The sequence below is a fragment of the Suricata suricatta genome, chromosome 14 (genome assembly GCF_006229205.1).
Source record: "Suricata suricatta isolate VVHF042 chromosome 14, meerkat_22Aug2017_6uvM2_HiC, whole genome shotgun sequence".
Taxonomy (NCBI): Eukaryota; Metazoa; Chordata; class Mammalia; order Carnivora; family Herpestidae; genus Suricata; species Suricata suricatta.
The window spans coordinates 46,418,747-46,434,170 of NC_043713.1; the positions used below are offsets into that span (position 1 = coordinate 46,418,747).

Below are 15,424 nucleotides of genomic sequence, written 5' to 3' on the forward strand. Positions count from 1 at the left end.
GGATTCTGGTGAGAAAGGTTTGAGGGAATCAAGCTGGAGGTGAATGCTGAGCTCGAAGCGTTACCAAAGAGCAGGATGTCATCAGGGAAAACCATTCTGCAAGTGGGAAGTCTGGTGCAGACTCCCTGGAACACCACTCCACAACAGGGAGAGGGGCCTCTAGAGCGGCGAGCAGGCAGGACCTCCTTCCACCGGAGGCTGCCCCTCCCCGAAGGCCCTCTGCCACAGAGCACAGCACACTCTCGATGTCTCCTGATCAGTGAGGGGTGAGTAGTGCAGATAGCTTGTGACACTAGCAGTGTTTCCCCTTGGCTCACTCTTTCCAAATTCAACAGACTCTAGGTCACCTCCTCTCCCCTTGCACCTGTGCTGTGTGAAGACAACCCCTCAGGAGGCCAGGGGCAGCAAGGAGATAGGGGTAGAACATAGCAAAGGTCCTTCTCTGCTTGCCAGCAAGGGGACCCACTAGAATCACCCCTCAGGGGACTACAGGGCAGCCAGCATCAGTGCTGAGAGCCTAGAACCAGAGAGAAGGCAGGATGCCTTGAGAGGAGGTCAAGGAACACTTACAACTAAAAGGGGTCACCTTTGCCACACTGCTCGACACAGAGAACTTACATGCAAATCAAGAAGTATAAATTTATAACACATGGGAATTAAGAAGGTTTTTTTCTAGGAATAAAGTATTTCTGGATTTCTTTGAGGATGCACATCAATACATGCATTTTCAATGGACTCGAACTGGGGAGGAACCAGGCAGATTAGGGTAAAATGTGTGGACGTGACCAGTGGTGGGTCTCTGGAACTTGTCTGGGAGTCTGACCACACACATTTCAGAAAGAAACCCACCCTCTGGCATTCTGCCATCTTCCTTACCTTGACAGTGGGGGAAGTCAGAGGCTCCTGAGAGACACCTGTCACACTGCTGTCCTGTAATCCCCGGCTGGCATTCACACTGTCCTGTCACTGGGCTGCAAGGTGTTTGGTAGGAGCCAAGGACTGAACACTGGCAGGCTGGATAAAAAGATGTCAGTCAGACCCAGGACAGTAGGGCCTGGATAAGTGCATGACAGTGGGTCAGAGAGACCCAAATGCAAGCTCCAGCTATGTGATTTATTCAGGGAGGCACGGCTAGGTGGTGGCAGACCTAGAGCATTCACCACCATTCCACCCTCCTATTTTATATCCATCCATCCAGCAGCCAACTGTGTTCAATGGCACTGGGACGAGGTGTTGAGCTGGAGGTAATTAAGAAAGACACACATTTCCTGACCTTAGAGAGCTAAACATCCAGAAGAAGGGCTAGAAAATTACTGACATGGTATGAAGCACCCCCTTCACCTCCACCACTGCTAAGAAACCGTCAAGAAAAGAAGAAACATCCCTACTGCCCTTCAGCCGGCTCTTGGCAGACTGCAGGACAAGGACTCACGTCTGCTGCCATCTGGCTCGGCATTCTCTCACGGCCCCATGGTTCTCAGGGCCTGACTACAGAGATCGTGTCCCTCCCAAGGGGCACATTATTGAGGAAATGTTCTTAGGTTCTGTGATCGTTAATTTTTTTTAAAGGTGAGTGGGGGTTCCTGGGTGTTTCAGTCAACTGAGGATCCGACTCTTGATTTCAGCTTAGGTCAAGACCTTACTTAGGTCATGGTTCATGGGTTCGAGCTCCATGTTGGCCTCTGTGCTGACTGAATCCTGCTTGGGATTCTCTCTCTCTCTCTCTCTGCCCCTCCCCTGCTGGTGCACATGTACTCTTTCTCTCAAAAAGAGACACTTAAAAAAATAAAAATAAAAATAAATAAAAGGTGAGCTTTTTAAATTTATTATTATTATTTCTTTTATTTTAGAGGTCCCACAACCCTGGGATCATGACCTGAGCCAAAATCAAGAGTCAGACACTCAACAGATTGAACCAGCCAGGTGCCCCTGTATGGTTAATTTTTATATGTCAACTTGGCTATGCTACCAGGTGTAGATGTTTGGCAAGCACCAAGGTAGATGTTGCTGTGAAAGGTTTTAAGATGTAACTAATATTTAAGTAAGTTGACCTTGGATAAAGCAGATACCTCATCCATCAGTTGAAAGCCTTAAGAGAAAGAGGTTCCCAAAGAAGGAGAAATGCCTTTGGACTTGAGCTACCCGATCAGCTCTTCCTTGAGTCTCTGGCTGGCAGATCTCAGACCCACCAGCCCCCACAATAATACCAATTCCTTAAAATAAATCTCTCCCCATATGCACACACACATACATCCTATTGGTTCTGTTTCTCTAGTGAACCCAGATTAACAGAAGCTCTTTCCGCTACTTCCATCTTACAGGGAAGTGAACACAGAAACACACGCAGGCATTTGGGACAGCACAGCGGTGGCACCTCCGGCCAGCATAATGTGGGGGCATATTGCCCTGCTCTTACGGCCACAGAGGTTTTCCAGGGAGCCTCAAGAGACACAGTTATGCTCCAGAGGTGAAAACAAACAGCATGGCATGTGGTTTTAAACCGTGAATTACTTCATCTGGCATCTCATGTCTCATTTCGATCCAGCCGACAGTGACAGCTGCCAAATTCCAAACCCAAACCTCAACATTGGCAGCTCCTCTTCACTCTTGGAAATACTATAGTGTCTTACAAACATTTTCATTCTGCTCTTTGTGCTGGTCCAGGTCCTTTGGAGTTTCTGGGAGTAGTTTACCTCTTGTCTACTCCTGTTTCAGCTTTAAGACATTTTTACTCCCAAAGAGCGTAAAAAATAATGACAATCGAGCTCCAAAGGGGCGAGAATGTCTGCTGGGCTCCCCAGTGTCTTCCAGGGTCACATACAGCCCCAGTCCCTAGTACATGCTAAAGAGATATTTGTTAAATGAAAGAATAAGTAACTATTGAAATCTTCCTGAGGTCCACTGTGTGGGTTCTCAGCGTGCATTCCCTTACCGAATCTTGCAGCACTGCCACGAGCGTGTATTGTATAAATAACGCCATCCTCTTCCATCAGCACACTAGCTCCTCAGGTGAGGCAAGGCTCTACTGACAGCATGTGAATCACAAGGAAAATATTGTCCCTCTCTGTTTCCGGAATGCTCTTACTGCCCCTGACTTTGGAGCCTTTCCTTCTGTTGGAAACAGAAGCACCTTCTGAAAAAGCAGACTGGCTCCTTCTTCAGTCAAAGCCACAAAGCCAACAGTCAGTTCCACAGCACTTGCTACCACTCGCCTCTCTGGTTAAGTGGGCATAGGACAGATTAAATCTACAGAAGTCCTAAGATTTCATCTAACTAACCACCTCACTATTCTCCTGGATAGAACACGAATTACACAGTGAAGGGCCAGTTCAAGACCCAATCACACAGAACGTGGCTTCAGACTGCTCCCCATGCCCAGCCCTCGAGTTTTGGTTCCCCTCTTGCAAAGGCTTGGAGGGCTCTCCTGAAGGCATCCCAGGCCATCAACTTTCCCTACAGCACCATTTGCCATTAGCTGGTGCCATCTGGCCTCTTCTCTTGGCTGGCATGTGTGATGCATGGGGCTATGCTGACAGGTAGAAGGGTAATCTTGCACTGGCAACCCATCTATAGATAGGCACTTTCTATGGAAAGGCCTGTCACCACAACCCAAAGACTACAGCAACCTCCAATGGGGACAGTTCCGGGCCCTGGGCTGGGTCAGTGTGGTTGAAATTTGGGGATGGCTACCCTTGGCACACCCTCAGCTCCTATTCATGGGTGGACCCACTCTCCTAGTCTCTGGTTTTTTTTTTTTTAAGGTTTGTTTTTGAGACTGAGTGTGCATGCATGAGTAGGGTAGGGGCAGAGAGTGGGAGAGAGAGGATCTGAAGTGGGCTCAGCAATGCAAGGCTCAAACTTACAAACTGTGAGATCATGACCTGAGCCAAAGTCAGACGCTTAATCAACTGAGCCATCCAAGCGTCCCCTCCCCTCCTAGCCTCTCTTCTAAGTGCTGACTAGCTGCTGCCCAGCAAACTGTACCAGAAAAGGAGGGGAAGGAGGAGGAGCAGGGAGAGAAAACTGAAGGAGAGGAAAGCAGGAATGAGGAGTGTGGGGGTGGGGAGGAAAAGACAAGGGATGTGGTGGGAGGAGGAAAAGGGGGAGAGTAAACCTCCCCAAATGACCAAGGTAACTGAGAGAACTACAGTTGTATGCTGTCTTTGAAGATAATGAACTGAACCAGACACTAGTGTAAACACGAGTTTTAAATACAAATTGACAGTTCTCCAATGTGGTCTCCTGTCTACGATGTGATTTCACCTATGAATAAGAAAACTGCAGGGCACTTATGTGAGTCGAAATTAAGACAAGAAGAATATGGTGCTGTACTTAGGCACGTCTGGACCAAATTAAGTTAATGCAAAACAGGAATGCAGAGCTGAAGTTGGCAAGAACAACTTAGAAGGGGTTTTAAGTTCCTTTTCAAGAAGGTTTTTAAAGTCTTTAGAACAATAAAGAGCAAAGCCATTTTTTGGCTAGAAGATATTGAACCATCTGATGTGGTATTTGGGGTCATGTTGATTCTATTCAAAAATTCAGTGGCCAAGCCATCAGTTTTGTCATTAAAAAAAAAAAAAACATTAAAACACTGAGTTGGACCTTGTTGCTAGACTAAGCTCAGATTTCAGTAAGTCCAAGCTTTAGCCACTTGCCTCAAAGCGTCCCCCAAAGGAAAGTTTTTAAAAGATCACAATAGCAGTTAAAAAAAAAAAAAGAAAGAAAGAAAGAAGAAAGAGCAAGAGAAGAGAGACATCAGACAGAATTGTTCCAGAACCTAGCAGTCCAAATGGAACAACATGCTTCGGGGTGCATGCCTACACCACAGTAGAAATGTGGTGCATTTCCTGAAAAACTTGGAAAACAGTGGGTGGGCTTCTCAGAGGCTGGGTGTGCCCTGACTAGATCCCCTGACATAGGACCTAAAGTGTTTGCTCTCTCTTCCCCCCGCCTTCCCACACCCCTGCTTGAGTTACGAAGCCTCAACAATGCTTCCTGCCTCACAGGAGTGGGACTAGGGTGCACCATGTACCTGCTCCATCTGCCTCACTGTGACCCTTTCCCTCCACTTGAGCCACGACTTTGAACCACAGACAGAACCCAGCAGAGGCTGGCTGCACACATTCACCCAGGGAGCTAGCAAGCAGGTGCTCCTCTCCCCAGCCCCTCTCTACAGCCCTCAGTACCCCTTCTCCTGTGGTCTGCCTTATAGTCAGGGAACTCAGATGACTTTGGTAGACCTTTAGAAGCAAAGCTCCAAACCAACTCTACCAAAAATATAAATGAGAAGATACATTCTTTTTTTTTTTAATCTGGACTCTTATCATTTAACACAAGGATTGCTGCCTTATACACAGTAGCTGATTAATTTTCACATTACGTCTCATCTTCTTGGGGAGAAAAATGCTACAGTTAAACCTCAGACATTTTCCTGATCTCTTCTGGACTGGTCACTTTGGGGAACCAGGTTTTCTCAGAGAGCTGAGGATTTTATTGACACACAGTTCTACCACCTGTTTTGGTTACGTACCCTGATTTTGCCACGGCGGGAGGGGGCGGCTCTTCCCCTCACTCTACCCCTGGATGTGGGGAGACTCAGGCTTGGCCAGTGAGAGCACAGATTTGCGCAGCCATGGGATTGGTTCAGGAATGGCACGGGATCCAATCAGAACAGATTTGGCCTGGAGACAGGCACGCTCTTTTTCCTAGACTTAAACCCAGAAGGACAAATGTCTAAGTCTGTTCAGGCTGCTGTAAAAAAAAATACCGCAGACTGGGTGGACTGAACAACAGACATTTAGTTTGACTGTTCTAGAGGTTGGGAAGTCCAAGATTAGGGTGCCAGCAGATTCAGTTCCTGGAGACTCTATTCCTGGCTATGGGACAACTCCCTTCCTGCTGTGCCCTCACCTGGAGGAGAGAGGGCATGTGAAAGCTCACTGGTGTCCCCTATCGCACCCGTGTTCCAACCTTTGCCCTCGTTTAACCTTAATTACTTCCTTACTCCAAATACAGTCAGTTACGTTAGGGGTTATGGTTTCAACATATGAATTAGAGGGGGACACAATTCAGTCCACAGCAATGCATAAGAAGGGTCAGCTACCACCATCCGAGACTTAAAAACGAAGCCAATCTACAAGACTGCAGACTTGTAAGATAGAGAAAAACAGACCCCACCAACATCTTTTGAGCCCCTGGATCAATCTGTTCCTGAAAGAAAATATGCCTGGACTGTTCGATTACCGCCAATAAATTCTTTATGTCTTATGTCAGTTTAGGTTAAGTTTTCTGTTATATGAAACTACAGAGTCATAAATGACATAAATGACTGTAATTACCAAAATGTTCTCATTTTAAAAGTACTCTTACTAAATAGGACTCTTTTATTGAGAGAAAGCACGCAAGTGGGTGAGGGCAGAGGGAGAGAGAATCTGAAGCAGGGATCATGCCCATCACAGAGCCCGACACCATGCTCGATCCCAGGATCATGAGTTCATAACCTGAGCTTAAATCAAGTGTTGGGCACTTAACCTACTGAGCCACCCAGGTACCCCACTAAATAGTACTCTTACTAAAATGTATTATGACTCTTTCTTCCTTTTGAAATAGATATTCAGACATAATATCACCCCTTCATCATGATCCAGAGCCATTATTATAGTACATTTACTTCCTCTAATAGTGACACTCTGAGTACCTCCTGAGTTCAGGATTATTTGCTCTTCATTAACTGGCCCCAAGCTGCTGTACTTCCCCAGTTTCGTGCCTGCTTTTGTTTCCTCCCTTACTGTTAGTGCGTTGCCTTAGCAACTTTTTCCTCCCTTCTAACTTCATGTTTCTAACTCACCACGGGTTTGGCTTAGAAACCAGCCAAACTTCGTACAATTATTTACAAAAAAAAAAAATCTAGGCATAGGCAAGAGAGGGCCTGCCTACAGAATTCCTTTAATAGTGAAATGCATGGATTTTAGTGCACATCTTTGGAGGTGTGCTTTTCTTACTTCACAGAGGCAATAGGGGTTGAGGTGTCTTACTGCTTCGTTCTCATTTTTGCTCCAGATATATGAGCCAGATAACCAAATTCCACCTAGATGGAATAATACTCCACTGCAGTTCAAAGAATTAGAGCATGTATTTAAAAACAATTTTTTAAGATGGAAAAGAATGGCCAGAGTTTGAAATTTATTACAGAAATCCATGTTTAAATAGGCAAAGCATTAACAATGATCACAGTTCCTGTAAACAAAACAGAAGCATGGAGTCCCTTAGAGGAAACTAATGGTGGGGCCCCTGGGTGGCTCAGTAGGTTAAGCATCCAACTTTGGCTCAGGTCATGATCTCAGTGTGAGAGTTCAAGCCCTGTATCAGGCTTGTGCTGACAGTTCAGAGCCTGGAGCTTGCTTCAGACTCTGTGTCTCTCTCTCCTTCTCTCTCTCTGCCCCTCCCCTGCTAGTGTGCTCTCTCTCTCTCTCAAAAATAAATAAACTTTAATAAAAGGAAACTAATGGTAAATTTATGTCCTAAATTAAACTACATACAGGTGCAACTGAATATCATACAATTACTTTATTGAAAAAGCCCAGTTCCTGCCGTCATTAAATCAATCCCCTGGCTCTTTTCAGCTTCATTCAGTGTAGGCGATTGTCCCCTTGCACATAAACAGAGGAGTAAGTTCTAGGGCTTTTGGGCACCCTCTTAGGTAGGAGAGCAATCATTCAGTCAAAACCCACTTTGAGGTCAAATCTCAGGGCATTAACAATTATACCCTCCTTCCTTCTTGCTGGGGTTAAGGCAGAAGGGTAAAGGCAAGATTATGGATTAAAGCCGAAACAGGGCATGCATCTGAGATGAGTTCCTCAGGACCTTAGGTGAGGAAGAGATAAGACAGAGTGGCTTCCTACCCCTTGGACAGGTTTATGCAGACGATGCTGGCACAGCTGAAATGGATTTATCAGATGATTTCTACAATTTACTGAGCAACAGTTTCCAGGTGAAAGGGGGATCCTAAATTCGCCCGAATGCTCCATGATTTCAGGCAGTAACTGTGAGAGTCTGAAGCCCCAGAACCAAAGAGCAGAATGAAAGTGACCATCTGCTCAGAATCATAGACAATCATCCTCCAGGATTACTTAACACAGTAGCTTTCAATTTTTTTTTAGCCATATCAACAGTAAGAAAAAATTTTACACTGTAACCCCATAAATACACACACATACACACACACACACACACACACACACATACACACAGACTGATAGATAATAAAGATATAGAGATAAAGATATTTATTAAAATATAAGCTAACTGTGAACAATAACTTTGCAAAAGATTTCTTTTCATTACTGCTTACAATGCATTCTAATAATTTCTAGGCTATTGTTTCACTTTAATGCTGGTCCCTACTCACATGATTTCACCATGCACTAATGTAAAGTGACCTGCAGTGTAAAAAATGCAGTCTTAGAAGCCTTGTCCTCATACTTTTTGAGGTCCTGGGACCTCTAGGTGCTGCCAATATTAAGGAAGAGAATGTAATTCCTTAAGTACACCAGGTTGGGAGTCAAGAAACATGTTGTGACTCATCACCCTGCGACTACCTAGCTCTCATTTATTCTTCTGGATCTCAGATTAGTTGATGTAAAATAAGAAATTTCAATATATTTTTTAACTCCAAAATTCTAATGCATATTGTTTCATCACTGTTGTAAATAAGTTACCAGAAAGATGGGTACAAATGTACAGAGAGATAAGGCTGACAGGTGACCAGAATGGAAATACCCCATTTTAATGTGTTGGATTTCCCCTTCCTTATCTATTATAAAAATAGGTTTATTGAGGGGCACCTGGGTGGCTCAGTCGGCTGAGCATCCAACTTCAGCCCAGGTCATGATCTCACAGTTTGTGGGTTCCAGACCCGCGTCAGGCTCTGTGCTGACAGCTAGCTCAGAGCCTGGATTCTGTTTCCAATTCTGTGTGTGTCTCTCTCTCTCTGCCTTACCCCTGCTCATGATCTGTCTCTCAAAAAAAAAAAATGTTAAAAAAATTTTTAATAGGTTTATTGAGATACAATTCAATACAATTTGTCCATTTAAATATACAATCCAATATTTTTAATATGTTCACAAGGTTGTGCAACCCCCAGCACAATCTAATTTTAAAATAATTTTCGTTCATGTAAATGGAATCGTACAGTATGTGGTCTTTGATGACTAGCTTCTTTCACTCAGCGTCATGTTTTCAAGGTCCATGCAAGTTGTAGCAGGTGTCCCTACTTTATTCTTTTTTAATTCTCAGTAATATTCCATAATATGGATATAGTACATTTTATTTATCTATTCATCAGCTCGTGAACAGTTAGGTTGTTTCCACTTCTTGGCTACTTTGGCTAATGCTGCTATAGACATTCATCTACAAGCTACCATGTAATTTTGTGTTTTTATTTTCCTTGGACATATACCTAAGAGTAGACTTCCTGGATCACATGGTAACCCTAGGTTTAACTTCTTGAGGGATAACAAAATTGTTTCCAAATGGCCATATCATCGTGCATTCCTACTAGCAATGTATGAGGGCTCAAATCTCTCCACATCCTTCCCAATATTTGTTTCTGTGTGCCTTTAGAGTGGCTAGGAAATATTTCATTGTGCTTTTAATTTGCATTTACCTAATAACTAAGGATATGGAACACTTTTTCATGTGATTATTGGTCCACTGTATATCTTCTTTGGAAAACTATTCAAACCTTTTGTCCATTTTTTAATTAGGTTAGCTTTTAATTATTGTGTTGTAAGAGTTCTTAAATATTCTTGATACTATATATCTGTACCTAATCAGATATATGAGTTGCAAATTCTTTCATTCTATGGGTTGTGTTTTTACTTTCTTGATAGTGTCTTTTGAAACACAAAGGTTATTTTAAAAGTCCAATTTCTATTTTTCCTTTTGTTGCCTGTGCTTTTGGTGTCAAATCTAAGAAACTATTGCCTAATTTAAGGTTACAAACATTTACGTCTATGTTTTCTTCTAGGAGTTTTATAGGCTTTGTTAGCTCTTACATTAAGGTGTTTGATCCATTGGGGGAAAATATTTGCATATTGTATGGTGTAGAATCCACTCACATTTAATGTCATTACTGATATGGTTGGATTTACCTCTGCCATTTTACATTTTGTTTGCTATATGTTTCACATCTTTTTGTTTCTCTATTTGCCCTTTATTACCTTCATTTGTATTAAATGGATATTTTCTAGAGTAGCATTTGACTTCCTTTAATAACTTGAATAATTATTTTTTGTCACTGCCTTAGTGGTTGCCCTAGAATTTATGAAATACATCTTATCAGACTCTCCTTCAGATAGATATTCACTTATTTCCAGTGACCTTACTCTTATGTAACTCCATTCTTTCTCTGTTTCTGTGGTATTATTGCTCTACACATTACATCTATGTATGTCAAAACCCAACAATACACTGTTACAATTATGTATATAATCTATATCTTCTAAAGGAGCAATAGAAGAGAGAACATACATATGTAGAGAAATACTTATCTTTTCTGGTTTCTCTTCTCTGGTTCTCTCATTTCTTGCCATAGATTTGATGTCATTTCCTTATTCTAATTCTTATCTTTGTCCTCACTATCTCCTTTGTCCTACTGTTAATAAACATATCACATTTCTGTATGTTACAGACTTACACACACGTATATGTACATATATGCTATGTACGTTATAGGCCTACCTAACATACATACCTACATGTGTATGTACAGACTTGTACAATTTCTTTTAAAATCAATCAAGACAAGAAAGGATAAAAATATGCAATTATACTACCTTTCCTAATACTTATGGTTATGGATTAAATTGTGTTCCCAAATTCATATGTTGAAGCTCTAACCACTGATGTGATTGTATTTGGATATAGGACCTTTAAGGAGGTAATTAAGGTTAAATGAGGTCCGAAGGGTGGGGCTTTTATCCTATAGGACTGCTGGACATAAAAAAAAAAAAAGGAAGCGATATCAGAGATTTCTCTCATTCTTTCTACCCACCCACAGAAGAAAGGCAAGGTGAGGATGCAAGGAGAAGGCAGCTGTCTGCAAGACAAAAGGTGAGTACCCACCAGAAATCCATTTTCTAGCACTTGATCTTAGAATTCTGGCCTCCAGAAACATGAGAAAATAAATATGTTGCTGGAGCCACACAGTCTGTAGTTTGGGTATGGAAGCCCAAGGAGGCCAAAGCACCTACATGATTGCCTTCCCCAGCACTGTATTTTGCATGTGGAGTCCAACTACTATCTGATGTCACCTGCTTTCAGCCTTGAAAAACCTCCTTTCTTATTTCTTGTAAGGCAGGTATGTTAGCCTTGAATTCTGTTTTTGTTAATCTGGGAATATTTTTATTCTGATTTAATTTTGAAGGATAATTTTGATGGATATAAAATCCTTGGTTGACAATTTTTCACTGTCAGTTCTTAGGATCTGTGGTCCCACTGCCTTCTAGCCTTTGTTGTTTCAGATGAGAAATCAGTTAACATTCAAACAGGTTATCTTGCACAGGCTGAGTCATTGTTCTTTCACTCTTGCAAATTTTTTCTTTGTCTTTCAACATTTAAACTATGAAGTGCCTGAATATGGATCTTTGCATTTATGCTGCGTGGAATTCATTAAACTTCTTAGATGTGTATATTGTGTTTCATTAGATTTCAGGGGGTTTCTGCCTTTATATCTTTGACTATTTTTTCTGGCCCTTCCTCTCTCCTTTCTGTCTGGTACTCCCCAGGTATGTCAGTGCACTTTGGTGTCCCCAACTTCTCTGAGGCTCTGTCCATTTATCTTCATTCTTTATCTATTTTCCAGACTGAATCATCTCTATTGATCTATTATCAAGTCTACTGACTCTTCTGCTGGCTCAAATCTATGACTGAATCCCTCTGGTGAATTTTTCATTTCAGTCATACTTTTCAACTTCAGAATTACCATTTGGTTCTTTTAAATACTTTTCATTTCTTCACTGATATTCTCTGATAAGACTGTATCATTATACCTTCCTTTAATTCATTAAACATGGTTTCCATTACACCTTTGCACATATTTATAGCAACTATTTTGGTCAGCTAAATTCACCATTTGAGCACATTCAAAAGTAGTTTCTTTTTTTAATGTTTACTTATTTTTGAGAGAGAGAGAGAAAATACGTGGGGGGTGGGGGTAGGGCAGAGAGAGAGGGAGAGAGAGAGAATCCTAAGCAGGCTTTGCACTAACAGTGCTCAATCTCATAAACTGTGAGATCACGACCTGAGACAAAATCAAGAGTTGAACCCTTAACTGACTGAGCCTGCCAGGGTATCCCAAAAGAGTTTTTGTTGGCTGCTTTTTACTGTGTATGGGTCACACTTCCTTGGTTCTTTGCATATGTCTTTTTATTTTGGAAAGCTGGACATTTTAGGTAGCACATTCTAGAATCTCTGGCTATCACCAGGATTGTTTTTGTTTGCTTGATTGGGAATTTATTTGGTTAATGACTTGGCTGAACTCATTAAGCAAGGTCAATTTCCCCTACAATGTTCAGACTCTGATGTTCCTGCTCAAAATTTCGCCCTAGTTTTTAATCTTCTGTCTGGCTACCTCAGCATCACTCCCGGGTCCATTCTAACAACTTACTGGTTGAAGGTTGTGCCGGAACCTGCTTGGCCGGTCAGATTGTTACCCTTTCCCACTGCGTATGTATATAGCTTGAAGGCTGCTATCATAGTTGGGAGAGTTTACAAATTTTCTTTACATTCAGCCAGGGACTACAAGTTTGGATCTTTCTTCTCTGATCACTACTGAGAGGGCATAGTGTGGGGCATCACACAGTGCTAGATAACCAGGGATTAGTTCAATGTCAATTTTCAGCTTGACTCCTTAGGAGTTACCCTGTGTGAGAGCAGTTTGTGCAGTCAGCATTCAGTTAGAGGTTGTGCTTAAAACTGTGTTGCCAGGGTGGCTACCACACTATGGTAATGGTGGTGCATGTGCAGCATAGGGATGTTTCCATGTCTTCCCTGTCCACCTTGATCCCTAGGCACAGTTTAGCACGTGTCCACAACCTTCCCAACCTGCAGATGTATCTGCTATCAGAAACGCTCTTCCTGGCTCAACTTCCTCCAAATCTCTCTACTAAACTTCCAGTCGCTCTGCTGTTCTGCTCTGATACAAGAGCTCCCAGCCTTCTTTCAGTGGCTCTGCACCAAGATCTATGTGGTTTCTACAACACCCTTAAGCCTGGAGTTCTCTACTCTGTTAAAATAATTCCCTGAGACAGAACTTCAGAACTCTTTATTATTATGGCCTAGCTCTCCTCCTGGCTGTGTAGAGCCATTGTGCCAGCAGACTTGAAGATGAGGACCCACTCTTCCTGGAGTGACAGCCCTGCTCTACAAGTAGGCACTGGGGGTAGGAGTGCCGGCTCCTGGCTGGCTCAGCTCACCTCGGCTGGCCGGTACCTCCACTCCAGGAGCTAGCTGGGGCGGGGGTTACACGCTCTAGTAGGTTTAGCCTGCCCTGCCTCCACCACACCAGTGAATCTGGGTGAGGAAAGAGAAGACATGGCCCTCTCTGCGGAGCCTGCCTGAATAGAGCTCTGACGGCACAGGCCCATCGGCAATGAGAAATGCCAGCAACTGGCCCCTCCTGGTCTGAAAACTTCCAAAATGGAAGTTTAAAAGAAAGTGAATCCCCATCTTCTTGGCTGTCTATGCCCAGGGTAGAGCTTTCATAATGCAGAGTTGGGGTGGAGGGGGTAACAGAGCTCAAATGTTATAAACTTGATCTTACTAATATTTAGATTTTCTTTTTCTTCTAATGTTTGTTTATTTTTGAGAGAGAGAGAGAGTGCATGAGCAGAGGAGGGGCAGAAAGAGAGTGGTACAGAGGCTCCAAAGTGGGCTCTGCTCTGACAGCAGAGAGCCCGATGCATGGCTCGAACCCACAAACCGTGAGATCGTGACCTGAGGTGAAGTTGATGCATAACTGACTAAGCCACCCAGGTGCCCCAATATTTAGATTTTCTTAAAGAAATGTTTCTTTATTAGTGCTTAGAGCAGTTTCCAGAGAATTTAAATGATTGTTAAAAGTTATTTACCCGTTAAAGTTTGTTTTGTTGAAGAGAGGTCCACTGAGCTCCCTACTCTGTCATTCTGGAAGTCCCACCTCCCTCTGCTTTGTCCTGCATACACCTTTGCATCTTCTACCCACCTCAAAATGTATTCATTCCAGTAGTGAAGAAATGTGGAAATGTGGAAAAGGCAAATCACGAGAGACTTTTGGATGCTGAGAACAAACTGAAAAGGCGGAAAAGGGAGGGGGGGAAGAGAAGGGGAGTGATGGTCATGGAGAGGGGCACTTGCGGGGAAGAGCTCTGGGTGTTATATGGAAACCAACTTGGTAATAAACTATTAAGAAAAAAAAAAAACTCTGAGTTTTGTCCTCCTTCTCTGCTGCCCACCCCATCCCAGAGTTAGGTTAATTTGTCTTTTTTTGGGGGGGGATGTTTATTTTGAGAGAGAGAGAGAGAGGCAGACAGAGTGTGAGCGGGATAGGGGCAGAGAGAGAGAGGGAGACACCAGATCTGAAGCAGGCTCAGGCTCTTAGCTGTCAGTCAGCACATAGCCTGATGTGGGGTTCAAACTTATGAACCACATGATCATGACCTGAGCCAGAGTCAGACACTTAACTGACTGAGCCACTCAGTCACCCCAGATTGTCTTCTTTTGATCAGAACATTCCAATGCCTTACTGGCTGCAGGATACAATCCCCGCCAATGATAAGGAATAGACGAGTTTCCACCTGTATTGTAGACTGAATGTTTGTGTCCCCACTCCCTCAAATTAATATGTTGATGCACTAACCCCCAGTTTGATGGTGTTTGGAGATGAGGCCTATGGGAAGTAATTAGGATTAGGTGAGGTCATGAGGGTGGTGCCCTCATCAGGAGGGTAGAGCCCTTAAAAGAAAAGATACCAGACAGGTGCTCTGTCTCTGCATGCAAGAACATAGCCAGAAGATGGCCATCTGCAAGCCAGGAAGAGAGTTCCCACCAGGAACCAAATCTGCCAGCACCTTAATTTTGGACTTCCAGCCTCTGGTGCAGTGAGAAACAAATTTATGCTGTTTAAGCCTATATCTATATCTATATCTATATCTATATCTATATCTATCTATCTATATAGATATATACTGTATGACTCTCTACCTTTATATCTATATACACAAAGGCACCACCTTACAGCTTTGCCCGGGGAATGACCAGGTTGGAATATTAGTAATTCGTTCTAGCAGAATGAGTCTGGAGTTGTGGCTGGTAAAGAGGAGGAAGAAAGAAAAGGTTTGAGATACATTCGACCACAAGAATGGCAGCTGATGTAGAACTAACATGA

The 15,424-nt window shown here is 43.0% G+C and overlaps 1 protein-coding gene across 1 annotated transcript in view; it reads right to left on the reverse strand.

Moving 5' to 3' along the window:
• The window catches only part of LOC115277423 (laminin subunit alpha-3-like), a 225,862-nt gene that overhangs the window by 137,639 nt on the left and 72,799 nt on the right, over window positions 1–15,424 (reverse strand). The window contains 1 exon segment of the mRNA XM_029921574.1: window positions 877–1,014. Coding sequence (XP_029777434.1) covers window positions 877–1,014 — 138 coding nt within the window.